Consider the following 25,098-nt stretch of genomic DNA (forward strand, 5'->3'; position numbering starts at 1 on the left):
GGGCGTGTGCAGGAGGCAGCTGATCGATGTTTCTCTCATCGATATTTCAAACTCTCTATCCCTCTCCCTTTCTCTCTGTAAATAATAAAATATATTTAAAAATAAATAAATAAAAATCATTCCTTTTCATTACTGCAAATATTAGCAATACCTACTAAATTTAGTAATATCTAACTTGGTATCATAAAATTATACACACACGAAAAATCCTATATAACAAAAGGCCAGCCACCATAAGCGTAATGACCGGAATGACCAGAGACCAGAACCAGCATGGCCCCTCACTGGGCTGGCCCCACCCCCAAGCAAGTGGTTAGGGGTGATCAGGTAGGCAGACCAGCAGTGAGGGGTGATCAGGTAGGCAGGCAAGTGGTTAAGGGCAATCAGGTAGGTAGGCCAGTAGTTAGGGGCAATCAGGTAAGCAGACAGCCCCTTGCAGGGCTGGCCCTGCCCCCAGCAAACAGTTAGGGGCGATCAGGCAGGCAGGCAGAGTGGTTAGGGGGATCAGACAGGCAGGCCAGCGGTTAGGGGCAATCAGGTAGGCAGATGGCCCCTTGCAGAGCTGGCGCCGTCCCTCAGCAAAGAGGGAGGCCCAGGCCACTGGCGGTGACTCTATGGCAGGTGTGCAGCTGGCCAGCGATCACCCAACAGAGGGAGGTCCAGGCCTGCCAAGCCATTGCACCCCACGCCTGTTGCCTACAGAGGGAGGCCACCAGTGGCAGGGGAGTGGGGGGAGCAGCGCTGCACGGAAGGAAAGCAATGGCAGTGGTGGGGGTAGGGTCAGCTGCCTGCAGCCGGGGGAAGGAAAGCCCCAGTAGGCCCGGATCTCAGCAGGCTTAGGGACCCTACCCGAGGGGTCCTGGATTGTGAGAGGGTGCAGGCCGGGCTGAGGGACCCCCTCGAGTGCACGAATTTTCATGCATTGGGCCTCTACTAAAAGATAAAAAAATGCAAACACATGAACTAATGAGACAGAAATGTTCAGCTTTAAAAAAATTAAGCCAGCAAAGAGTTTTTATGTGTATCCATTTATTGACTGCTGAGAATACAACCTGAGAATACATGACATGCATTTTGGGGGAGAAATTAACCAAATCTGAAACAAAGCCATTCAAAAAGCCTGCTGAGAGTTAATAAGGGAGTACAGATGAGATATGGGGATGACTCAGTCACTTAACAGTTGTAAGATTCTATGTGCAAATTCTTTGGGAACTTATTCTTAGTTATTTAGGAACTACCAGGAAAGAGGGAAGACCAGTCTCCCTTAATTTAAATTAATGCTAGGAAGGATGCTGTTCACTGAAGCATTGAAAAAAAATTTTGCTCTTCAAATTAAGACAGTTCCATTTTTACAAGTTCTTCCATATCAATCCGTATGCCTCAGAATTATAAGCAGTACACGGATTTAGAAAAGATTAATAATGATGCAAGAGGCTATTCATTTGATTCCAGCATCTATTGTTTAATTATACTCTGTTCTAATACTAGCAAATTTTTACACCATAGTGTCAATCTTCCCAAGATGTTTAACCCATTGATACAATAAAATGATACAATTTAAAGAATTTCAGTTATAATTAAAAGGACAAAAATCTTAAGTAACTGGAATGTCTTAGACCATAATTAAAAACTGTTTAATTATATATATGGTATATAGGTGCAAAGATTATAACCTATAATTACATAAAATGCTGAAATATATTCATAATAGCAGTTACATGCCACGTATTTCTCAATTTTGTAATGGATATTTTTTCTTAAGATGGCAACATCAATGTCACTTTACTGTATGTTCCAGTGTTTTGGATTGCTTTCTGTGGTAGCAGGAAAACAAAAAACAAAAGGGGAAAACAGAACCAGATATATCCCTATAGAATAAAAAAGGGAAGATCTTGGCTTTTTGTTCTTTTGGACGAGGCAGTCTGTTGCTCTCAGGAACCGTGGGCTGGCCTTTGTGCTTCAGGAGGCACTGGTTACGGCTTGCAGCGCTGGACAAAGCGAGGGTATAAGCATACATCTCGGATGTGATACCTATTCAGAATCCAGGTCAAGAATCGTTCCAAGCCCAAGCCATAGCCTCCATGAGGGCAGGTGCCATATTTTCTCTGTTTAAAAAAGAGAGAGGAATATGCTTAATTTATAGTTTTCCCTAAAATAGTTAAAATTTTCTACTGTGAAATGAGTTAGCTTATTGTGGTTAAGAATTCAACCCTTAATCTAAATACCTTCATGGAACACATGTGAAGAAATAATTTGGTATGGAAAATAAAACAGGGATTAAGTGCTACCTTGGAAAGAAGAGATTTCAAACTTTAAAGCCAAGTCAATGTCTTTTGGTTATAAGAGGAAAATGAAAGATAGCACTAGATATTGGTCAGATCCAATGACAAATGTTTAAAAGCTCAGTAGCGATGAGCAAGGCCAGCAGTTAAATAGGGTTTCAAATGAAGTTAACATATTATTAGCCAAAACCAAAACTAGCAATATTCACATGACACATTGTTATAATCATGAAACTGAATAAAGTTCTTTAAATCCTAAAGTTCCATCCTGAATCATCACCTTTTAAATTTCAATTTATACAAAACTACTACAATAAAAAAAGGTAAAGAGTATTTGAAAAATTGTTTCTACCTGATCTGTGTACCAGTAATAGGGTGTGGGGTCAATTCCTTCCCTTTTATAACCTGCCAGGATTTCTTCACTATCCCAGATACGCATGGAGCCTCCCACAATCTCGCCAACATTGGGCATCAACACGTCGACCTTTAACAACAAGTAAATCAAATGCAGTTACGACAGGCTATCAGTCATGACACTGCTCTACAGTTTAAATGAAAATCACAATTAAGCCCTAGCAGGTTTGGCTCAGTGAATGGAGTGTTGGCCTGTGGACTGAAGGGTCCCAGGTTCGATTCTGGTCAAGGGTACATGCCCGTTTGCGGGCTTGATCCCCAGTAAAGGGTGTGCAGGAGGCAGCTGATCAATGATTCTCTCTCATCATTGATGTTCTCTCTCTCTTCCTCTCTGAAATCAATAAAAATATATTAAGAAAAAAGAAAAGGAAAATCACAATTAAGCTCCTATAGCAGGGGTGGGCAACCTTTTTGTGAGTGGGTGCCAAAACCAGCAAAATCTGACTCAAAATTCTTCTGCGTGCCAACCCTAATTTTTTGAGAACATGTTACGCCTACTTGATATCTCTTAAGGTGTACGTATGTGAAGAACCTTGAAGAAATAATAAAATTCATTCAAGCGACAAAAACACAGTATGTGATGATGAAAAATACATTTATTTTTGAATGTATACATGTTATGTAAACATGTATACATTATTTATTTATCTAAGATGCACGTACACTGAATTTATCTGAAAAATAAAAAAGTCGATATTAAGAAAAAAATTATAAATGGAAGATTATAAGAGAGGGTTTCGCGTGGCAGCAAAAGTTACTGGCATGCCATGTTTGGCACGTGTGCCAGGGGTTGCCCACCCCTGTCCTATAGCTGAAGGAGTACTATGATCATGTAAAATGCAAATATTCAAATTCTGTAATTTAACAAAGTAAATTTATTAGAGGACAAAAAAAACTTCTTTAAAAAATGTCATTCTAGATTTATAATGAAGTATTTGCCATGAACTGTATATTATCCCAATAACAGTCTCCACCCCCTTAAAAAACAAAATTATTAATACTGTTCGAATCACAACTGACAGATTCAGTGAGGCGGGAATCCTCAGGACAGCGCTGCATATAGAAGGACTTGATCTCCACAGGAAATCGACACAGCAGGATGGGCTCATTAATGGTGTCCGTCATCAGTCTCTCAGGAGCTTCAGGGATATCCTGAGGTTGAACAAGACTTTATTAACATTTATAGCTCTAAATGCAACAAGACAGAAGCAGCTCTTTCACCTAGTAGCTACCCTTCCTCTTCTTAATGCAACACAGGAAGAATACATACCCACCATCACCCAGACACACAGGGTAAGGGACAATTTCTTTAAAAAACATATAAATATATTTTAAAAACCCAGTTATTAAATAAACTATAAAATGATCTGCATCCTTCTACAATACAGCTCATGTGCCATGCTGCTTGAGGAATGAACCCCCCCAAAAACAAGCAAAAAACCCCCACCCAAGTCATTATCACTGTGACTAGATATTGCTCATTTTGTCAATGGCTAGTTTTATCTAGCTCTGAAGCAGACATGGTCCATTTCGTCCCATAAGACACATGATGATTAGTGAATGTTCCAGAATATCACCGATATACACACAGTGTATGTTATTAATAAGAACAATCTTTTGCCTGGCTGGAGAGGCTCAGTGGTTGAGCGTCGACCTATGAACCGGAGGTCACATTTGATTCCCGGTCAGGGCACCTGCCCAGGTTGTGGGCTTGATCCCCAGTGTGGGGGCGTGCAGGAGGCAGCCAATCAATGATTCTCTCTCATCATTGATATTCTTATCCTCTCTCTCCCTCTCCCTTCCTCTCTGAAATCAATGAAAACAAACAAACAAAAACAATAATAATCTTTAAACTCTCCTAGTATCTGCATTTCTTTCCTATAATAATAAACCTGTGTACCTTCAATGATAGTAAGACACCGTCATAAGACAAATAGCCAATGTCAAATTTTAAGTGTAACCACACCTGGAATAGTTAGGCAAGATTTGTTAGATGATGATGAATCACTTTCTCTCTCAAACATCCTTCAGTAAACCACACATAAATTCCACTGAAAACTCCTGTCCCAATAAAAACTGAAGAAAGAACTGGACAAGATGCACTGATTTGTTTAGTGTAGGAACTGAAGTGGAGCTTAGCAATCACCTGGCCCACCTGTTTCCAAGCTCTAGTCCCTCGAGCCCTGTGCCCTCTAAAGTACAGAGAGATGGGAGGTGAGTGGGAGAGCTCTGGTTTCTCAGCTTTTAGCTACTTTACACCCTAGAGTTCTGCATAAGATTTATTTGAAGGAAAAGGAGTCTTTTCCAAAAGTCTTTAGAATGTTTATCTACTGTAGCATCCTCATGTGTATGGGTGTAGAGTAAGGACTGGCATGTCCTTAGCACTTCCTGTGCCAGGGACCCTCTAGGCCAGAGGTTCTCAACCTGTGGGTCGCGACCCCTTTGGGGGTCAAACGACCCTTTCACAGGGGTCGCCTAAGACCATTGGAAAACACATATATAATTACATATTGTTTTTGTGATTAATCACTATGCTATAATTATGTTCAATTTGTAACAATGAAATCGGGGGTCACCACAACGTGAGGAACTGTATTAAAGGGTCGCGGCATTAGGAAGGTTGAGAACCACTGCTCTAGGCATTTTTGCTCACTGAGTCTTCATGACTTTGCAAAGTGGATGTTACCTCCACATCAGAGGTAAGGAACCAGGGAGCAGGGTCACTGGCCTGCAGTTATACAGCAGTGAGGACAGAGGTGGGAGCTAAGCCCACCTGGGAAGCCTTCTTACTCCAAAACTTGTATTCTCTCCACTCAGTCACACCGCTTGGCTAACAGTTCTAAAGTCTTCAGTACAAAATTCTATTATACATCATCAATTGAATTCATGAAGCATTAAGAGTAATTTACATAGGTCAAGTCTACTGTCTGTCCTCTCTATAAATTCCTTCTAAAAACAAACAAACCTCTAGCTAGCAGTAGTTACATTTCCTCTGTAGAACAGTTGGATTTGCAAATATTATGCAAGGAATGGTTAAATGCACAGGAAAGAGGGCTTAGAATCATTTTAACAATTTATACCCTCACCCTGGCAGCTCAGTTGGTTAGAGCACTATCCTGATATGCCAAAGTTGTGGGTTCAATCCCCAGTCAGGGCACATACAAGAATCAACCAATGAATTCATAAATAAGTGGAAAAACAAATCGATGTCTCTCTCTTTATTTCTCTCTCAAATCAATAAATAAAAAATTTAACAAACAAATAATTTACACCCCAAGCCGATACCCACTCAGTTTACCTGGGGCCCCAGGCCACCTTCCTTATCAAGGCTTCTCTTGGTTTTGCATTTTAACCAGCGGCTATTTTCTTCTTTGAATCCCCTCCACATTAAGGAGTTTTGATTTACTGTTTTGAGGGGAGGGATCCTTTTTGCAAAGCCAGATACTTTCTCCAGACAAACAAAACAAATATATATACACTAGAGACCCAGCGCCCGAAATTCGTGCATAGGGGGAGGGGGAGGGGTGTCCCCTCAGCCTAGCCTGTATCTTCTCCAATCTGGGACCCCTGGGGTGGGGGGTGTCCAACATCCCTCACAATCTGGGACCACTGGCTCCTAACTGCTTACCTGCCTGCCTGCCTGATCGCCTCTAACTGCACCCCCTGCAAGCCTGATCACCCCTAACCACCTCTGCCTGCCTGGTCACCCCCAACTGTCCCCCTGCCGATCTGGTCACCCCCAACTGCCCCCGCTGCTGGCCCGGTCACCCCACGCAGCCTGCTATTCAGTCATTTGGTCATCCCTCACTAATCCCGCTGCCGGCCTGGTCGCCCTACACAGCCTGCTATTCAGTCATTTGGTCATCCCTCACTAACCCTGCCAGCCTGGTCACCCAATGCAGCCTGCTGTTCGGTCGTTGCTGTGACAGCATCCTGGACAACTTGCATATTCCTCTATTATTAGTATAGATGCTAACATTTTGCAGTAAATTTACAGTTTACAACTTTCTGAGGCATCCTGCCATCCTAGAGAATTACAACCAAGCTCATGACTGATCATGGAAGAAGAGAAGAGAGGCAACGGATGAGGTGTGAAGGCTAAAAACTTGCTAATATTTATTGAACGCTACAGAGAAGGCACTGTTCTAAGGCTTACTCTACATCTATTAAGTCAATGAATCATCAGCCATCCTAGAAGGTTCAGTTACCATTGATTTGATGGCAAGCAGATGCCTCCGGCATCACTGGTTAATTAAGCAGAAGTAGCAATCCACTTAAGCACAATGCTGCCTTTGAAACAATGATTAGAAAGGAATACAAACCTCTCCAAACTCATAGAAAGTTCCATCTTCTTTCTTTATATTGTGTTCTTTGAGCCACACAATAGCATCCGAATAGTTCATCCGTTTGAAAGGCCGCTTGGGGGGCTTGAAGTTCTACAGAAGGAAAAATACAGTGTATAGAAAGAAACCATTAACACTAAAATTCCCATTTTAAGAAAAACTACTTAGTATCATTGTAAAATATTATTTCAGACTAAAAATCAATGTGGACATTCCTAAAAAGAAAAACATATGAACTTCCTCCTAAGTTAAAATGTTATTAAATTATTGGCAATTATTTTTTTAATGCATGAATATAAAAACACTTTAATTTTAAATGCTTCCACTTTTAAAGTACTCTCTGAAAGGGATGTCAAAAAAGCATTAGATAAAAGAGGTTTCAAACTTCTGCAGGGCTCTGATTGAGGGGGAGATGAGTGGAACTGACTACTGGTGATTACCTAATTGGAATCTTTGTGGTAATACACATGAGAGTATAAACTAACTCCAGCAAATTCATTATTCCCTGAAACCATTGGTGTAAAGTTATATATTGCTGTTATTTCCAAAGGTGATTCTACTTTTATTGAAATGCAGCAGTCACTGAGCACCAACTATGTTGCTTTATTACGCAGTCCAGTTACTGTGTCCGTAACAAAAACAAAGCCACAGATGATCTTATCGCTTCTTTGTGTATGTACCTGTATGTTTGAAGCTGTTTGCACATTCTTGGTTAGTTACCTTTTGAAGTGGTGTGGAGAAATAGCAATTATTAGCCATTTACTTCAAAGCTCGCCAACCCATTTAATCTATAAATACTGAGGGTGAAAACAATATTGCCTTCCAGAAAAGAAATCATAATTTTGTATTTCCATAAAACACTAGACCTACCGGATTGAGGTCATACACTATGCTTGCTGCGGGTGATTTCAAGACTCTATCTACCACGTCACAAACCAAGTCTTCCAACCGGTTCAGGAGCTCCTCAAAGGTCAGGAAAGGGCACTCTGCCTCCACGTGAGTGTATCTGAAGAACGAGACACTAGCTCAGAGCTGCTCTTCGTTTCTACTAAGTTTCTCTCATACAAGGATTTTAACATTGGGAAACTGTCCAGAAAAGTAAAATTCCATCCTTGCTAAATCTGAAAATTAGTTTTAGCACACACCTACCTTTCCCCTTTAAATAATTAATGTTTGTTTATTCCTTAACACATAAAGGATCAAGGCCAAGTAAAAGGAAGGCCTTAGCTAGCTATGGCCTAAGAGGCAAAACTTTTTACATGGTTTCAATTAACTTATTTAACTGTTCTTCATATATCCTCTTAACATACCACCACATTTACATAGGCATCCTTTGACTACATAAAAATTGCTTTTCTAAACAATTATTTTTAAAATTTTTAAAATAAAAAGACAATTCATACTCAGCCAGGTGCCTTCTTGTTCTGGATTGTTCTGCCCTGTATGACTGTGCAATACAAAAAACATCCCCCAGAGCTGGAATGCAGGTCTCCAGGTACAACTGAGAGGACTGAGTCAAAAATGCCTCTTCTCCAAAATAGTCAAGCTTGAAGAGTGTAGCACCACCTTCCACTTGAGTTTGCACTAATGTTGGAGGAGTAACCTGTTCAAACGGAAAGGAGTAAAGAAAGCCCACTGTGAGCACCTCTATTCAAGTTGAAGAATGGCCAAAGGTATCATTTGCAAGAGATGAGTGCACACTTACTTCACAGTACCCCCTATCAAAGAAGTGATCTCTAAAGCACCTGGTGACCATGGAGCGAGCTTTCAGGATTTTGGACATGTTTTCTCCTCGGATCATCATGTGTCTGTTGTTGAGCTGGACGTCAACGTCAGACTCTTCGTTGATCAAGTTATCAGCTCCTCCAGCAGGGGCCAAGCCAACCAGTTCCCAGAAGTCACAACTCAGCTCATGGCCCCCAGGAGCCTACATTTTTTTAAAAAAGGAGGGGAGGAATGAAAGGGAAGGAGAATGAAACAAAAAATTTACAGTCGTAGTAAAGATTTTAATTTATGTCAAAATGTAATAGATTCTAATGATCTTTCTGACACCACATTGCTCGAACCTGCCAGGTCCCATGACATGTGGGTTAGAATCTTCTGCTTAGTCCTGCACACAGATATGCTAATCATTCAAGGATCTAACCTGTAGCCTAGAAATTACTCAACCTCCCTGCTCGCCACAACTTCCCCAAAGAGATAAGGAAGGTATGTAAAAAAAAATAAAAAAGTTTATAAAAAAATTTACAGGAATCTTGTGAGTGGGACTAAGACAACTGAAGTTTGCCGAACAAAAGCAAAGAATTTTCACCACCCCCTTGGGCCCTTCCTGGCATCCAGACGTCTGCAGTCATCAACCACCTCTTGACTTTTAAGGCCCTCCTGTTTTCCCCTGTCCCCAGAATAAGATGACTGAACTCTGTACTTTCTCAAGATGGTTCTTGAGGACGCTAGTCTGCCTTCTCCTCTGCTTACTGGCTTCCGAATAAAGTTGCTTTCCTTACCCCAATTCCTTGTCACTCGACTTACTGGTTGTCCTGCAGCGAGCACTTTTGAGTTTTTACTTGATTACAAAATTTTTGGTAAGCTATTTCTAAAAATCTCATCATTATTAGCCTACCCTTCTAACAGACCCAATAATTCAATTTTATATTGATATATTTAATATTCCTTTCAGAGTTAATTCACATATAAGTTTTTGAAAAATTAGAAAGCACAAAGTAAAAAATAAAACTATAATCCCACAACTTGGAGTAACTACTAACTACTATTAACATTTTGGTATATCTTTCTAGCCTTTACCAATAATTGAAAGTAACACAATACTCACATTGAAAAGCTCTTTAAATGCAAAGATTTTACTACAAGCTGTTTCTCCTTGGAACATATATATAGTAAAAGTTCAAATTCTCCCTGATAATTCCATTAAAAACAATTCATTTTAGAAGCCACAGATTAAGGAATACATAATTTTCTTCGTGCCAAACATTGGACAGCAAGTAGCATCACAACAATCACTCCATTTCCCAATCACATTAATTCCAAGGAAAATCCAGGGAACTTGGATCAGATATTCACTCTAAATACAGGTTCTTCTTTTACATGAGCTCTGACTCTTTCATCAGTATTTCTAGTCTAGTAGGTAGAATCTAGGGGCTCCCTCTGGTGGTTAGTATGTCACCTTTGTTTTCTTTCCCAGCCAAGGAATATAACCGCAGTAGTAGTTACTTGAGCAATAATTACTAACAAGTAACTGTAACTGGTACAGGTTATGTGCCTGTTGGCTAGGGAGCAAACATCTTTCTGCATATCAGTTATATTTAACTTTTTAAAGAGGTTCTCAAATTCTAACCAAAAATTTTCGATTTAGATTACTGTTCTTTCCTGAAATTTCTTGGATTAAGTTTTTATTTCCACCTAGCTGAAAAGTTATTCACATACCCACAGCAAAGTGGCTATATTATGGTCCATGAGGATTATTCAGGAATTCTACAAGGTTGGATATCCCCAAGTTTGTTACATCTTCCGAGCTGTACAGTGGGATTTCACAGGAAAAGGAAAAGGCATACTAAATTTAGCAACTGCATCATATTTGTGTGTTTATATGCCAAATACCAAAAGTATGAATTGGAATACAAGCAAACAGCTATTCACCCAGTGAGAAAGTCAATCCACTCACCTGTTTGCCCTTTGGGGTAAGATTTAGCATTCCGTACACTGCAACACTACTCTCAGTGGACAAGACTACTCCATTGTAACACTGACACTATAAAAAGATCAAGTTCAAACTTAGTTATTCACATTTACATTAAAATATTCTAACATATAGAAAACAAAGGGGATTATTTACAAATTATCTGGTCCAAAACTAGTAAAATAAGATGGCCATCAATTTTTAATATTAATAAAGAATAGGTATTTTTATAAAAGATTTATCTCTATATAAATATACACATTTATGTAAATAGATACTTTACATACATACATAGGCATAAATGACATTAGCCCACATCTCTTAAAAATATTTGAAAAATTCATTTTTATTTGAAATTCAGACTGTTAAAATAATACACAGTCAATATGAGCTATGATCACCAATACTTGTTAAAATCATTAGAAGAAAAGTGATGGGGAACTTTGTAATGGAGAGAGGGACCAGGCTACCAACACCTAAGCCCACAATTCATAAAAAAAACAAACACACAAAAACATAAAAACAAAAAACCAACCAGACATTATGTGTTTCACAATATGCAATTGGAAGAGCTTTGCCCATGAAATAGTGGTGCAAAATATCTATATATCTATATACATAACATATATATATAATTTATATATAAATTAATATATAATATATATAAATTATATTTTTATATATATTATACCTATATAATTTATATATATATACACATATATATATAAAAATTATATAGATAGATACATATGATTAGACTTAACATCCAGCGTATGCAATTGACCAAATCCAGAGAAATTCCACAGGACAAACAACCAGTTTTTCCCCAACAAATAAATGTTTTCCATAATAACAGTTAAAATTCCAAAAACTAACAATAAAGGAAGCTACTGAAAAAAATCGAAATTTTAACCACAAGTTAGAGAAAATATTTACCAAATCATCTGACAAGACACACTGAAGATACCCTGTACCATCCCGCAACACCAGAAACATTAAGTTCTTTCCTGAAAGTGAGAAAGAGAAATGTATTGAAAGTTCAGACCTCCCAGGGGCTGCCCTTCCTCTGAAGTGTCCCTGGTTATAACACTGCTCAGTATTTGTAAAGCACATTATCTTCTTAATTGTACTTTCAAATCCCATGTGATCCTCATGACCCACGCAACCAAGGGAAAGCAGACAGTAAGCAACATGAGATGAGGGATTAGTCCTATTAGCCGCTGAAGCCCCAGCAATGCCTAATGGACTGTGCATTAGGTGCGAGGTGCAGAAACACCGTGGTAAAGAATCATTTTTTCTTATTTACATCTCGCCCTTTCTAAACGAACCTTCACCCGAGGATATGTTTTTAGAGAAAAAGAGAGAGAAACATCGATGTGAGAACATTGATCGGTTGCCTCCCCTACACGCTCAGACTAGGGATCGAACTTGCAACCCAGGTATGTGCTGATCAGGAATCAACCCGCAACCTTTTGGTTTTCAGGACGACGGTCAACCAATTGAGCCACCCAGCCAGGGCAAATGTCCCATTTCTTTTTACGAAGGATTTGATAACCACTTACAATAAAACACATGTTATAAAGTTATAAAAATAGAAAGAGAAAACAAAATATCAGCAGAAGCAGAATGCAAATATACTAATCATAAGTGTCACGAGTTCTACCATCAGTAAGTTTCAGATTTGGCTCTCCACTTCCTGCTTTTCATTAAAAAACTAAGTTCAACTACACAAATATTTATTGGACACCTTCTGATCACTGTGATTGCTTACAGTTAAAGAGCATTTAAATTTTTTAAAAACTTTTAATAGTCATATTGAATAAGAACAAATTTAGGATATAAGTCACTATCTCCTTTAAAAAACTAGCATCCAAAAATTGAAATATTTCCAAGTAAATGTTTTTACATTACTCTTCATCTAAGACCAGGGATATTTAAAAATAAAAGAGAGAAAAGGAAAGCTATGCCATTTACCTTGCCTTCGCAGCCTATGGACCCAGCCAAACACTTTAACTCTTTGGCCTCTATATCCTTCTAATGCATGAATCTTCACCTGTCAAATTAAAATAAATAACATTTCACTAACTGTGTCATTTATCACATATCAATTTTTCCCTAATATTAGATGGATGACAGTAAAGCGTTAACATTTCAAAAATGGTGCAAAACTACAGATTAGTAACTTTACTGCAGGTTAGAACCAGAAAACTTCACCATACTGCATGGTTAAAAAAAACCTCTTTCTCTTAGTGCAAAACCAACTGTGAGAAACACCCAGAATTTCAGCTATGGCTACAGAAAATCAGCGAGTACATGAATTCACAATAGCAATAACCCAAATCCACACAGAGCCCTTTCCCTGACCTCACAGACCCTCCAGACATTCTGGGAGGTAGAAGTTAACAAAGGCTAGCTAGCTTTCTGTTTGGGGGATGAAGGAGAATAGAGAGATGATTAAAGGGGATGGTGAATACAGCCAAGAAAACAGCTTCCTCACTAAGAAAACAGGGAAAATATGGCAGTTCATCAGCAATCAGAACTGTCTGAAATCTATGCATGCCCAGAGGCCAGCATCCTGTTCTAGAAAGAATAGAGAAAGAATCCAATTTCATAAAACCACAAAACTTTGTATTTAAAAAATCCTGTCTGACTGGCATGGATCAGTGGTTGAACATCAACCTATGAAACAGGAGGTCACAGTTCAATTCCTGGTCAGGGCACATGCCCAGGTTGTGGGCTCGATTCCCAGTGTAGGACTTGCAGGACTCAGCCAATCAATAATTCTCTCTCATCATTGATGTTTCTCTCTCTCTCTCCCTCTCCCTTCCTCTCTGAAATCAATAAAAATATTTAAAACAAGAGAAAATGAACGCCAAAAGAACCACCAGCCGCAAAACTGTAGAACATTACTTCTCTCTATCCCTTCTTGTACAAGGAAAGGAAAGACGGACAATGCAAAGGAACAAACCTCGCGGCAGGGCCCTCAGACACAAATAACAGTTTGCCGTGTTTGTGACAACACACGTCACACTTACACATTTTGGCTCTGGAAGACTTGGATCGTTTTCAATGGTAATCTTCTTTGCTTCTTCCAGGTTCTTTTCTCTTCTCAAATTGTCTTCTGCCTAATTTTAATGATAAAGCAATTTGTTAACACGGTTCCTAGTGTTCTAACTTTTCAAATGTTCTCAGTTGTGAATTCATTGCTCACCTCTTTCTTTTCCCGGGATTCACTCTTCATTTGTTCCCTATGCCACATTTTCCTAATGTTCTTCATCTGTGATTTAGAAATAACATCCCACCGCTAGAGAGAAGAACAGATATTTAGTTTTTCAAGACCTCTATGTTCTGATGAATACTCAGAAAATAAAATTCTGCAAAGGTTTTCGTTCACCCTACCTCATTTTCTTTTTGTGAATCTACGTAAATGGTAGGAAATGGTTCTTTTCCCACTGTCATCAAAGCCTTGGATGGGGAGAGAGAAAAAGAAAATATCCTTAACATTGTACAATATTTGAGATCAAAATAACACGGTAATTATGAGGCAACTTCAACTGTCTAGAACAGTGATGGCGAACCTTTTGAGCTCCGCGTGTCAGCATTTTGAAAAACCCTAACTTAACTCTGGTGCCGTGTCACATATAGAAATGTTTTTATCTTTGCAACCATAGTAAAATGAAGACTTATATTTTTGATATTTATTTTATATATTTAAATGCCATTTAACAAAGAAAAATCAACCAAAAAAATGAGTTCGCGTGTCACCTCTGACACGCGTGTCATAGGTTCACCATCACTGGTCTAGAACATAATCAAGAGCCAAGAAGAGACCCAAGAGTTGAAAGTCAATATTGATAGATTGACTGGTTGAAGTACTAAGAACATTTTTTTTTTTAGCTCTCGGGTCCTTTTGCAACAATTCCAGCAAGTTCAGTGACATAGTTAGAGTTTCCCAGCCAGTAGACTAGAAGCAACAGATTTTAAGTGGCGCAGGGGCCAGAGGAAGTTATGCTGACAATAGAGGAGACAGATGATAGCAAAAGCCAGTTACAGATCACATCTAAATGATTAATCCTGGCTAAGGAACAGATAAGCCAATTCTGAAACTCTAGCAACAAAATAATGGCTAAGAACACAAAGGGCTAAGTTTCATTTAATTTTAAAAATTACTCTTATGTAGAATACCTCTTTCATTAATACTGGAACACATCAGCTTTGAGGTTATTGAATAATAGAGGCCTGGTGCACGAATTCATGCACGGGTAGGGGCCGGCCGGGGGGAGGGGCTGCTGGCCGTTGGCGACAGTTCAGCCCCCTAGTTGAACTCCGGTTGACTCCCAGTAGAGGGGACAATTTGCATATTAGCCTTTTATTATACAGGATTTTATAATTCATATTCTTTTTTTTTTATATTTTTATTGATTTTTACAGAGAAGAAGGGAGAGGGATAGAGAATTAGAAACATCGATGAGAGAGAAACATCGATCAGTTGCCTCCTGCACACTCCCTACTGGGTATGTGCCCGCAACCAAGGTACATGCCCTTGACCAGAATCTAACCTGGGACCCTTGAGTCCACAGGCCGACGCTCCATCCACTGAGCCAAACCGGTTAGAGCTCACATTCTTTTTTTAAAAAAATAGTTGAAAGTATGTAAAAGATAAATGTTTTATTAACTACTTCAAATTTCTTCCAAGTTGTTAAGTCAACCAAGAAATAATTATAAGGAATTACTCTCTCCAATCATAAGATCTAAAGCTTACAAAAAGCTTTCTAAAAGTATAGTTTCCAAACCTAAAAAACACCTTTCCTCCTGTTTTAACAGCAGTTCCAACCCAATGATTGGTACAGAGGAGGGGGAAACCTGGACCTTTTAAAAAACACCCAAGAACTCATGTTTTTAACCATCAGACTTTGTAGGGATGTTTGCAAATCATTAGGAATTCACTTAATACCTGACACTCTCTACTGATCACTCCTTTTGTATCACTGAAATTGAAGGAGCCAAACTGTAATTCCCCAAATCAGAATGGCATGCTTTTGCTAACAGGGACATTCTGCAAACATTCACCTAAACAGTGTTGTCAGTTTGGGGAGCTCAAGTCACCCCAACAGCCCAGAAATGAGAGAAATATTTCCCCCTAAGAGTTAAAAAGTAAGAACTATGTACGACACACCAAAGCATAACTAGTGAGAATGCTCCCGGGAGAGGAACACTTGATCATAACCTAAATAAGTGTTGCAACATAGCTAACACGAAGGGGGATTGGCCAGGTAAGGACACAGAACAAAGTGTCAGGGCAGTTTTTCCTAGGGCTGCCCAAGGAGGGAGCTTTAACATTTCGTTACCTGGCAGGTGCAGACATTGCAGTTCAACAGGCAAACCCATGGCTACCTACGGAGGGATCTCTCGACCCACACCTTAACCTGGAGCTGAATATTATTTCAACAAGAACTGAAAAAACTGGCCATCTGAATCACTGGAGAGACACATTACAAGATGCAATGCCACATAAGGAAAAAAGACCACATTTTAAAAATGTTCAAATAAGCTTAGACTTAGATCTGTTAAAGCTACATTTCTATACACAATCTTTACTTTCCTTTTTCTGAACACTCTCTTCAAAACCCAGTGCTTGAAATGAATTATTGACAAGTCACGTAATAATTGACATAAGTCACTCATACACGCAAAGCTGCTCTGCTAGGAGAGGAGACACTACCTTCAGACCGGTTTTAAAAGGCTTCTCCTTGGTTCCGTCACCTGTCGCATCATTTCCCTCTCGATCCGAGACGTAGAGCTCTGCTGTTTCACAAAGTGAGAATGAGTTACACATTTGGACAATAATTATCAGTCATCTCATACTGCAACTACTTCATCCATTCTTTATTTCTGTGAACAGAACAGGCAGCTGAGTTACTACAGTGAAAAACTGCCACAGCCCAAAAGAAGATGGATCGCAATTCTTTTCCCAGGCCCCCGTTCCCATAACATCCGCCTCATAAAAACATACGGGTTGCACATGTAGCTTTTCAAAGTGAACTTTGATCCTGTGAGTAACCTGTGCGCCTGCTTCCATCTCCCCGGGTTCCCAGTCATGAGGACGGGCTTTGAAGCGGGCCAGACCAGCCTGGGGTCCTGGGATGTTGCACCTTCACTTCCCAAGCCCATTCCCTTGACTGTAAAATAGGGGAGGAAACAACGCCCGCCTTGACGGCTGCACTGAGGACGAAATCAAGGCACACAGACAAGTCCGGTCCCCCAGAGTCGGCGCCCAGATGTCAAATAGGTACCAGTTCCTTCTGGTCTCTCAGGGAACCCGAAGTTTTGGGGTGAAACACGGTGCAGAAGGCCTCGCGGCCAGAAGTCTGACGGGGAAGCAGGTCTGCTTTTCCCTTTGCTGCCGCTCCGTATGGAGGGCCGGGAAACTTCAGCACAAACGGGGGCTGGGAAAGACGGTTCGAATTCTAAAGGCCTTCCTGGCGATCATTTGGAAGAGTGATGTCGATGAGGGGGTTCCCTGTGAGGTTCGCCAGTGCCTCCCTCAGCCGCATCACGGGATTTTCGGGGGGCAGGGCGGGAGCGGCCGCCACACCCGGCCCGGGGCCCCGAGGGCTGGAGGGAGGCCGGGGCGAGACCAGCAGCCCGGCCTGGCGGGCCCAGGCCCTGCACACCCTCCTGCGATCGTCTCCGTCTGAAGGGTGGGGGCACGCCCACTCTGCGCCAGGCCGTCTGTAAGTGCTGGTCATCGGCCTGAGCGAGGTTCCCGCCCCGGGCAGAGGCAACGCTCCCCTACACACCCGGGGGTCCCCGAGCCGCACTCACCTAGTACCATCCCTGCGGTCGCCCGGGTCACCTCCAAGGACATCACCTCCCAACACGCCGCCGCCTTGTCACCGCAACGTGCACCGGCGGCTTCCTCGACTCCAACGTTGCATCATATAACGTCGTGCCTAGGTCGCCCCAATGAGTCACCCGAGCAACGCGGCGCCATTGGTTACAGGAGCTTAGGCAACAAGGGCAAGTGTGGCTGCGGCCGCCATCTTTGGGCCGGGCAGAGACAACTTCCGGCCCGGCCGGCGCCCCGCCCCCTGACTCGCCCCGCCCCGCGTACTCCGACATCCGGGGCGGGACTCCTGAACCATCGGACTCGCCCGGGGCAGCAAGTCGCTCCCTTCTGTCTCCTCCTCCTTACTTTCTGCTTTCTCTGGCCAATTTTACAATTCTGCCCCCAGCGGTGGGCTCCAGGGCCCTCTGGGAAACAGGATTCCGGTCCATATCCCCAGATGTGGGCCTGCTTGTGGAATTAGTGTCTTTGTGACCAGAACTCCAGTGGTTTTTCCTCGAGCCTGCCTGCCTGCACGCACTGGCCCAAGGAAATGCACGAGCAGGAGTTTGCAGTATAGAAGGAAAATATAGTTTAATATTGAATTGACCCGTACGGAGGCGGGAAGCTAATGCTCCAAACCACACTCGCTGGCTGTAGGTACAGATTATGTAGGGCGAAATCACAAGACACCATGAGTCAGGGCTTTGGGTCATGTTAGGAGCTGATGGGTGGGAGGTGAAGGAAGGGTGATGAGTCATTTCTCCGGGTCTTGAGGACATCCCTGAGGTCCTTTCCAGGGTCCCTCTGTCTGGTCTCATGGGAAAGGAGCCAGGGGTTGTTTCGCCTTAGGGCTCCGGACCTGAAGCGAGATGTTATCTTCAGGCTGCCAGAGGTCCGGACTGTGGGACCAAAGCTCAAGTCCCAGCCACTGTCTTCTGCTGCCTCCGGATTGCTGATTATCTGGGGGAAAGTCTGGGTCTCTGAGGGGGAGAGAGGATTTTTAGAGTTAGGATTTAAAACTGAATTTAATCAAAATCACAGGGACCCTCAGTTTCTTCCTCATTAGATGTATTGAGCACCAGCAATAAGGTGGAGTGGGGGGTGAGCATGAGGAACATAGATAAGAGTAGTCCTTGCTCACATGCATTTCCTGTTTTGAAATATAACACTTTGACTTTCTAACTTAAATTAATGAACTTATTTATGACTTGGACAATGGTATATATAATTATAATTTTAAATTGATTTTTAGAGAGAGAGGAAGGGAGAGGGAGAGAAAGGGAGAAATGTCGATGTGAGAACAGAACATTGACCGGTGGCCTCCTGCACCCCCATGCCTGCATGTGCCCTGACAGGGAATCCAAAAGGCACAGGATGACACCCAACCAACTGAGCCACACTGGCCAGGGCTGTGGTATATTTTTATTTAAAGTTATAAGGATCACTATAGGGAGGCATAATAATGTTGTGAAAAGAACTAGGGCTTCAAACCTGGTTGGAATTCTTGTTCTGCCTTTTAATATTCTCAACTTAGTGAAATACCAGAGTTTGTCCTTGAGTCAAAGGAAAACATATTTTTCTCATAAAAAAGTCTAAAAATAACTCTATACACAGGTTCAGAGTCTATCAAGAATATGAACCAAATATTTTTCTTCAATAATATTTCACTTGATTTCATAGATTTTCCCTTCCATCCTTCCTGAATGTTTTTTTTTTTTTTTGCTTGCTCACATATTAGTTATCTATAACTACAAAGCAATTACCCCAAACTTTAGGACCTTAAAACAACAAACATTTATGACCTCACATACTTTCAGAGAGTCAGGAATTCAGGAGTGGCTCAGCTAGAGGTTCTGGCTCAGGGTCTCTCTAAATACTGTGATCAAGGTGTCAGCAGGGGTTGCAGTCATTGAAATTTAAGATTCTTAAGTCTCACCTGGGCTAGGTCCTTTTCCATGCGCACTCAAGAGGGTGTTGACAGGAATCAGTACCTTATGGGCTGTTAGCCAGAGGTCTCCCTCTGTCCCTTGCTATGTGGATTTCTCCACAGGGCAGCTTGCGCATCAGAGCAAGCAAGACGGCAAGAGTCTCTTGCAGCCAACTCTTAGAAGTGACAGTCCATCACTTTACCATGTCCTCTTCATTAGAATTGAGTCACTCGGTCCAGCCAACACTCCAAGAAAGGGTTTTAAACCAGGGCATGCATATTAGGAGGCAGGGCTCATGGAGGCCACCTTAGCTGCCTACTATAGCAACCTAATAGGTAGAGTGGCATTTCATCATTTCTGCTATAGTCTACTCGCCACAAAGACCAACCCTAGTGCAACATGACCAAGGACTACACAGGGGGTGAATAGCGGGAGGTGGAGCTCAGGGGGAATCATCTTCGGGGCTGCCTACCACAGCCCATTCAGATGAATTTCTCCTCTTCATCCTGTTCTGTGCCTCTAGAGGCTGACTTCTGTGGACCACATCAGTGGGCTCTCTGGGTCTGGTCCCATACAACCCATGGGGAGCACTGGTGGAAGAGTAGAGGGAGGTGGGGAAGTTGGTACTCATTACCCCAGCTCCCTCGTGGCAGGCTGGCTGCAGCTCCTGTCAGGTAGCAATAAAAGACTGGCATTCAAATGGCCCTTCATGAATTTAGTTTTACCTGATCCATAAAATTGGATGTATCGTCCCAGGTAAATGTCCATTAGAAGGCATTCAACATGGAGCAGGTCTCTGTAATCTGTGGACATTGGTCTCTGTCCCCAAACACCCCAGTGTTTGCTCAAAGAAACCATGTGCAAAGTGGCTATAGTAACAGGATGGAGGTTATGCATGGCTCTGACCTCATGGACTGCCCTTCATCAGGCTGATCTGTCTGGCTGCTGCCACTGCAGAGCACCTAACTGGCCAACAGCAGAAGCCAACTTTGAGGACCTGATAGGACACCAATCTTTGGAGGAACCAGGTGGCCACCTGGTGGGGGTGGATTTTTTACATTAGACCCCTAGAGGAGAAGGCAACAATATGCCTCTTGAGTATAGTCATAGTCCACGTAGAGGTGTGCCCTCCTGCCTGCAGCACCAGCACCTGTGGACTTACAGAATGCTGAGTCCATCTCCATGTACATACTACTTTCTCTAGCCAGGGAACACATTTCAGGGAGGGAAGTGTGACGATGGTTCAATGGTCTAATCATGGGCCTTGTGTTAAATTAGGTTATTGTTTTAAATGTTCACACATGCTCCCCTTTCTAACATGGGAGAAATATACTTCCCTGCTTCATTTATGTAGTGTCTGGCCATGTGGATTTTCTTTGACAGTAGGATATGTGATGCAATGAAAGCTTTCAACTGTGCTTGTACAGTTGAGCTTATTTTCCTGCTTCTGCCATCATCACGAGAACATACCCCAATCGACCCACTGGTCCAAGAAGGTGAGAATCTGCAGCTTGGAGGCAAGCCCAACTGAACTCAGGCCAGATCAACTGACCCCTAGATGTGAGAAAAAATGATTGCTGTGCTGCCTCTGAGTTTTGCAGCATTTTGTTACACAGCTTTATTGTTGCAACAATAGACTGATGCATGCCCCATTACCCAGAAGCAGTTGGCTTAATAGAGAACAGCTGCTATTATTTTTAGTTATGACATTCAATGAGTGCCTTAAACCAGTAGCCAATGCAAGGTGCAATCTCCCCCATAGTGGGATGCATATTGTTATTTTTTAGTATGTTTATTGGTTTCAAAGAAGTCTCCAGGTATTTCATTTACATAAAATAACTGCGATGTCTTTGACCTGCCCTGAAACTAATAGGCAGGAATCTTTAGGGAACACAGCTCCTGCAGACCATCCTCTCTACTCACCAACCTCAGCCTTTACCCTCCCCACTCCTTCCGTAATAAATAAAAAGTGGTGGGGTTGCACCGCCTCTTTCCCAGTGGGATTCTCTCCTTATCTGCCCACATCCCGCATCTACTTGCCTGTGCTCACTGGGTCTCCCAGGCCCTTACATGTCCCCACTGGATTGTAGGTAAAATGCGTTCCTGGCATCCTTCCAGGGCATTTAGCACAGAGCCTCGCCCTCAGCAAGCGACTGATAACTATCTTTTAGTCTCCTTTAGTCCAACCTCCCTCTGGAAGCAGAACTTTCCCTACAGCGTCGTTGACAGGGTCACTTCCAAGAACAAACTGAAGTTTGTAGGTGCGGATGAATGCATGCATACATGGAATGAATTGCATGAATAGCTATTGCTCTTCTGTCTGCTCCTCCGACTCTGGCCAGCGCGGGGCGCCCTCTTCCCGCGCTCCTTTGCGCTCCACCTCCCCGCCCACTCAGGGTTGCCCCAGTCTCGGGGTTGACGCCCCTTTGGCTCCAGCTGGCGCTGGATGCGAATCGCCGTCCTAGAAGCGTATTGACTCCCAGGGGCCACCGTAGCGGCCGCCGGCTTGAGCTCAGGTGACGCGACGCTGCCACCGCCATGTTTTCTCTGGGCCGCTTCCGCGCTCCCCTCCCGGTCCTGCCTTTCCGGCTGCCTGGTCCCCCTGCCGGTGAGGAGGGGACCCCCAGGCTGCGCGGGTCTCCGGGACACGGCTCTCCGGGCCCATCGCCTAGCAAGTCAACCGGTGTCTTTAGAGCTTTTTCCAGTTATTTGCACCTCAAAACAGTCTTTGGAGACAGAAGAGGCAAAAATCACTAAGTGCCTCGAGGGCTCGCTCCTCTGTATCGTATCCCCCGGGCCGGGAACGGGGGTGGGTGGGGGGCAGCCTAGTGTTCGCTTAATTAGCGAAGACTTCCACATGTCCAGAAATCTCAGTAATATTTAAACCCGGCTGGAGGCAGCAAACGAAAGTGGGACTTATAGTTACGAGGTAACTATTAATTTAAGGACTTGAAAACGTAACTTTCTTCCCTGTTGTAGAGGTCATTGCAAGCACCTAGGTTTGCTGGTTGATTTATTTCAGTGATTCCGGGCTCCTTTATGTGTGTGCACTGCTTGCTTGTAAGCTCTTTTTCTAGAATCTTTTCCTAAGAAACAAAGATGAATGAGATGTTCAGGTGCTGCTACATGCCCCCCCGCCCGTCCCCCATTAGGGAGGTTGAATAATAATTCTTCTCAGCTGGGCTTATCCTCAAGCTACTTCGTTTGGCTTTATTGCGCGCCACAGATGTTGCGGTTTTTAAACAAATTGAAGGCAAGACCCATCCCCCCATCCCCCCCACCCGCCCCCCGCAAAAAGATTAAGGCGAGCTTTATTGTGATACTCACTGTATTGATCTGGAACAGAACCCACAACATCCCTAAAGTATGCCTGTATATCACCATACGACACAGGGCACCTCGACCTGCTCGGGTTCCTTAACCTAAGCCACAGACTTTAAAAATATATATATTTTTATTGATTTCAGTGGAGGGGAGAGGGAGAGAGAGATGGAAACATCAATGATGAGAGCGAATCATCCATTGGCTGCCTCCTGTACCCCTCACACTGGGAATCGAGCCACAACCCCAGCAGGTGCCCTGACCGGAAACTTATGGTGACCTCCTGGCTCATAGGTTGATGCTCAACCACTGAGCCATGCCGAAAGGGCACCACAGACTTTTCTTTCTTTCTTTCTTTTTTTTTTTACTGTAAAATGATAATAATCCTTCTCTGGAAAGGTTGTTGTGAGGTTGATAAGAGATCAGGTATGCAAAGATGCCTCGCATGTGCTTGGCATCTAGTGAGCCTTCTGAATTAGGATATAAATGGTATTAATAGTTAATTACTGTTATCCTTTTGTTCCTGCATGAATCAAACCTTTAAGCCTTCAACCGAACTGCTGAGGGCTGCTGGTGCACCGCCCCATTCCCCACACTCACCCCACCCCTTCGCCTTGGAGAATTCTGGCCAGAATCAGAATGTCTAAGATTCCGCAATCTTCTCCTCTGCTCCAGCTCTCAGCAAGTGACCGGTCTCCTCCATCATGCCGTTAAATAGGAGCTCTCTGACAGCCCTCCCTTAAAACCCTCAAACTTTCCTGCTTCAACGCCCATCCCCTTCCTTCTACTACAATGCAAGTAGTACCCTCCCTCCTGTGTTCCGGATCCCTCTCCTCTCCAGTCTAATCTCTACACTCCAACCGGGGCGAACACTTACAAACACAAACCCAACCATTCCATCCTCCAGCTGGCAACCTCCATGACTTCCTTTTGCTCTCTGGACCCACCCCAATTTCCCTACATGCTCAGCAGGCTGCATGTGCCCTGGCAAGTCATTGCTTTCTGAAGACACAATTACCATCAGCCTGAGCTAATTTCTGTACTGCATTATCCTGGTTACAATGTGGGTTTTGGGATTACCTTCAAGAAAGTTGAGGGCATTCAAATGGAGGAGTTGTGTCCTCTGAGCAAAGAGGAAGAACTCACCCAGCTTAGTTTGAAGAGCACAATCATTGCATCAGTTTAGCAAGAGATGAGGCCCGAGGGTCTCCGAGGCCCTGCTGCTGATTTCTTGATTTAAGAGACTTTTTGCTGTTGGAGCAGGTCATTAAAGTATTTTCACCCCAAGTCACAAAATCCTAAGGAATGTCCCAGTCTTAAACATACGCAGATAATTGAAAAGAGCTCTTCTTGGTCCGAATTTATTCAAGACGTTTGCAATGATAAAATCTTGATGCAAGTTTTCCCAGAAACTTGAACCAAAACTCTACCTTTAGAAATAGTCCTTAGTGATACTTTATTACACTTCAATAAGCATATATCTTCATGTTGGTCACACAAAGTTTAACGAAGGAAGCTGAAGGCAGGTGGAATCCCAAAGCACATGGTAACCCGAAACCTCCTATAGGATTTCCATAGACTGGCTTATTCATTATGCACCTTGGCTCAGCAGAACCACTTTAGAATGAAACTGCAAGATGACTCCCAGTGGGCAAATCAACCTCTTTTCTAAAGGTTGAGCACCTAGGAGAATTGATTCCTGATGAGAAATGCTAGACTAAAGAACTCTCCCATGTTGGCCTCACAAGCCAGATCCAATATTTTTAATCCCCCGGGGGGAAAAGACACAGGGAGACATTCCAGGGTTTATGACAGCACTTCCAGGGTGATACTGCTTAACAGTACCAGGGCCAAAAGGAACATTGGTAATCTCTCCAACTGGAGATCCTGAATGGGTTATCTGGAGTGAGTAACCCATATCCTGAATTTGGCAGGAGCATCCTAAGTTTTAACCACCATCCTTGATTGAGCGGTTTGGATTTCTCTCCATGTTAGAATTTCTCTTCGTCTTACATTTATTGTAAACAGCTGCATTAGGATTTTGTTCGTTTTGAGGTCAAATTCCTGATAATTTTTAAACAGTGATTTCTTCCTGTGCAACTTACTACTACCTGGGTAATCTTAGCTGATGTTTGGACAGCATAAAGACAAATCTGTACTGGTCTTTCAAGCTGGAACATTCTCTCAAATACTGTTGGAGTTTCCACTTCTGTGACATGGCCTTAAGATGTGTTTCCCAGGCTTTTCCCTCAGAAATCAATAAAAAAAATCTATTTATTTATCTAGA

The 25,098-nt window shown here is 42.6% G+C and overlaps 1 protein-coding gene across 2 annotated transcripts; it reads right to left on the reverse strand.

Moving 5' to 3' along the window:
- Positions 1–1,009: 1,009 nt before the first annotated feature.
- On the reverse strand, positions 1,010–17,721 carry NARS1 (asparaginyl-tRNA synthetase 1). Of its 2 annotated transcripts, none has more exons than XM_070420360.1 (15): positions 17,559–17,721; positions 16,456–16,535; positions 14,133–14,198; positions 13,945–14,037; positions 13,769–13,858; positions 12,708–12,786; positions 11,670–11,740; positions 10,719–10,805; positions 8,745–8,966; positions 8,443–8,642; positions 7,910–8,045; positions 7,019–7,132; positions 3,717–3,848; positions 2,635–2,766; positions 1,010–2,105 (listed from the first exon to the last, which is right to left on the reverse strand). In XM_070420360.1, the coding sequence occupies exons 1-15, from the start codon at positions 17,599–17,601 to the stop codon at positions 1,974–1,976; spliced, it is 1,677 nt and encodes a 558-aa protein (XP_070276461.1). In that variant the 5' UTR covers positions 17,602–17,721; the 3' UTR covers positions 1,010–1,973. The 2 variants fall into 2 exon arrangements, with proteins under 2 accessions (XP_070276461.1, XP_070276460.1); XM_070420359.1 differs by having other exon boundaries at positions 16,456–16,538.
- Between the last annotated feature and the right edge of the window lie 7,377 nt (positions 17,722–25,098).

Source organism: Myotis yumanensis, unplaced genomic scaffold (assembly GCF_028538775.1).
Source record: "Myotis yumanensis isolate MYYU_CA2020_CCGP unplaced genomic scaffold, mMyoYum1.0.hap1 SCAF_7, whole genome shotgun sequence".
In the NCBI taxonomy this organism is placed as follows: domain Eukaryota; kingdom Metazoa; phylum Chordata; class Mammalia; order Chiroptera; family Vespertilionidae; genus Myotis; species Myotis yumanensis.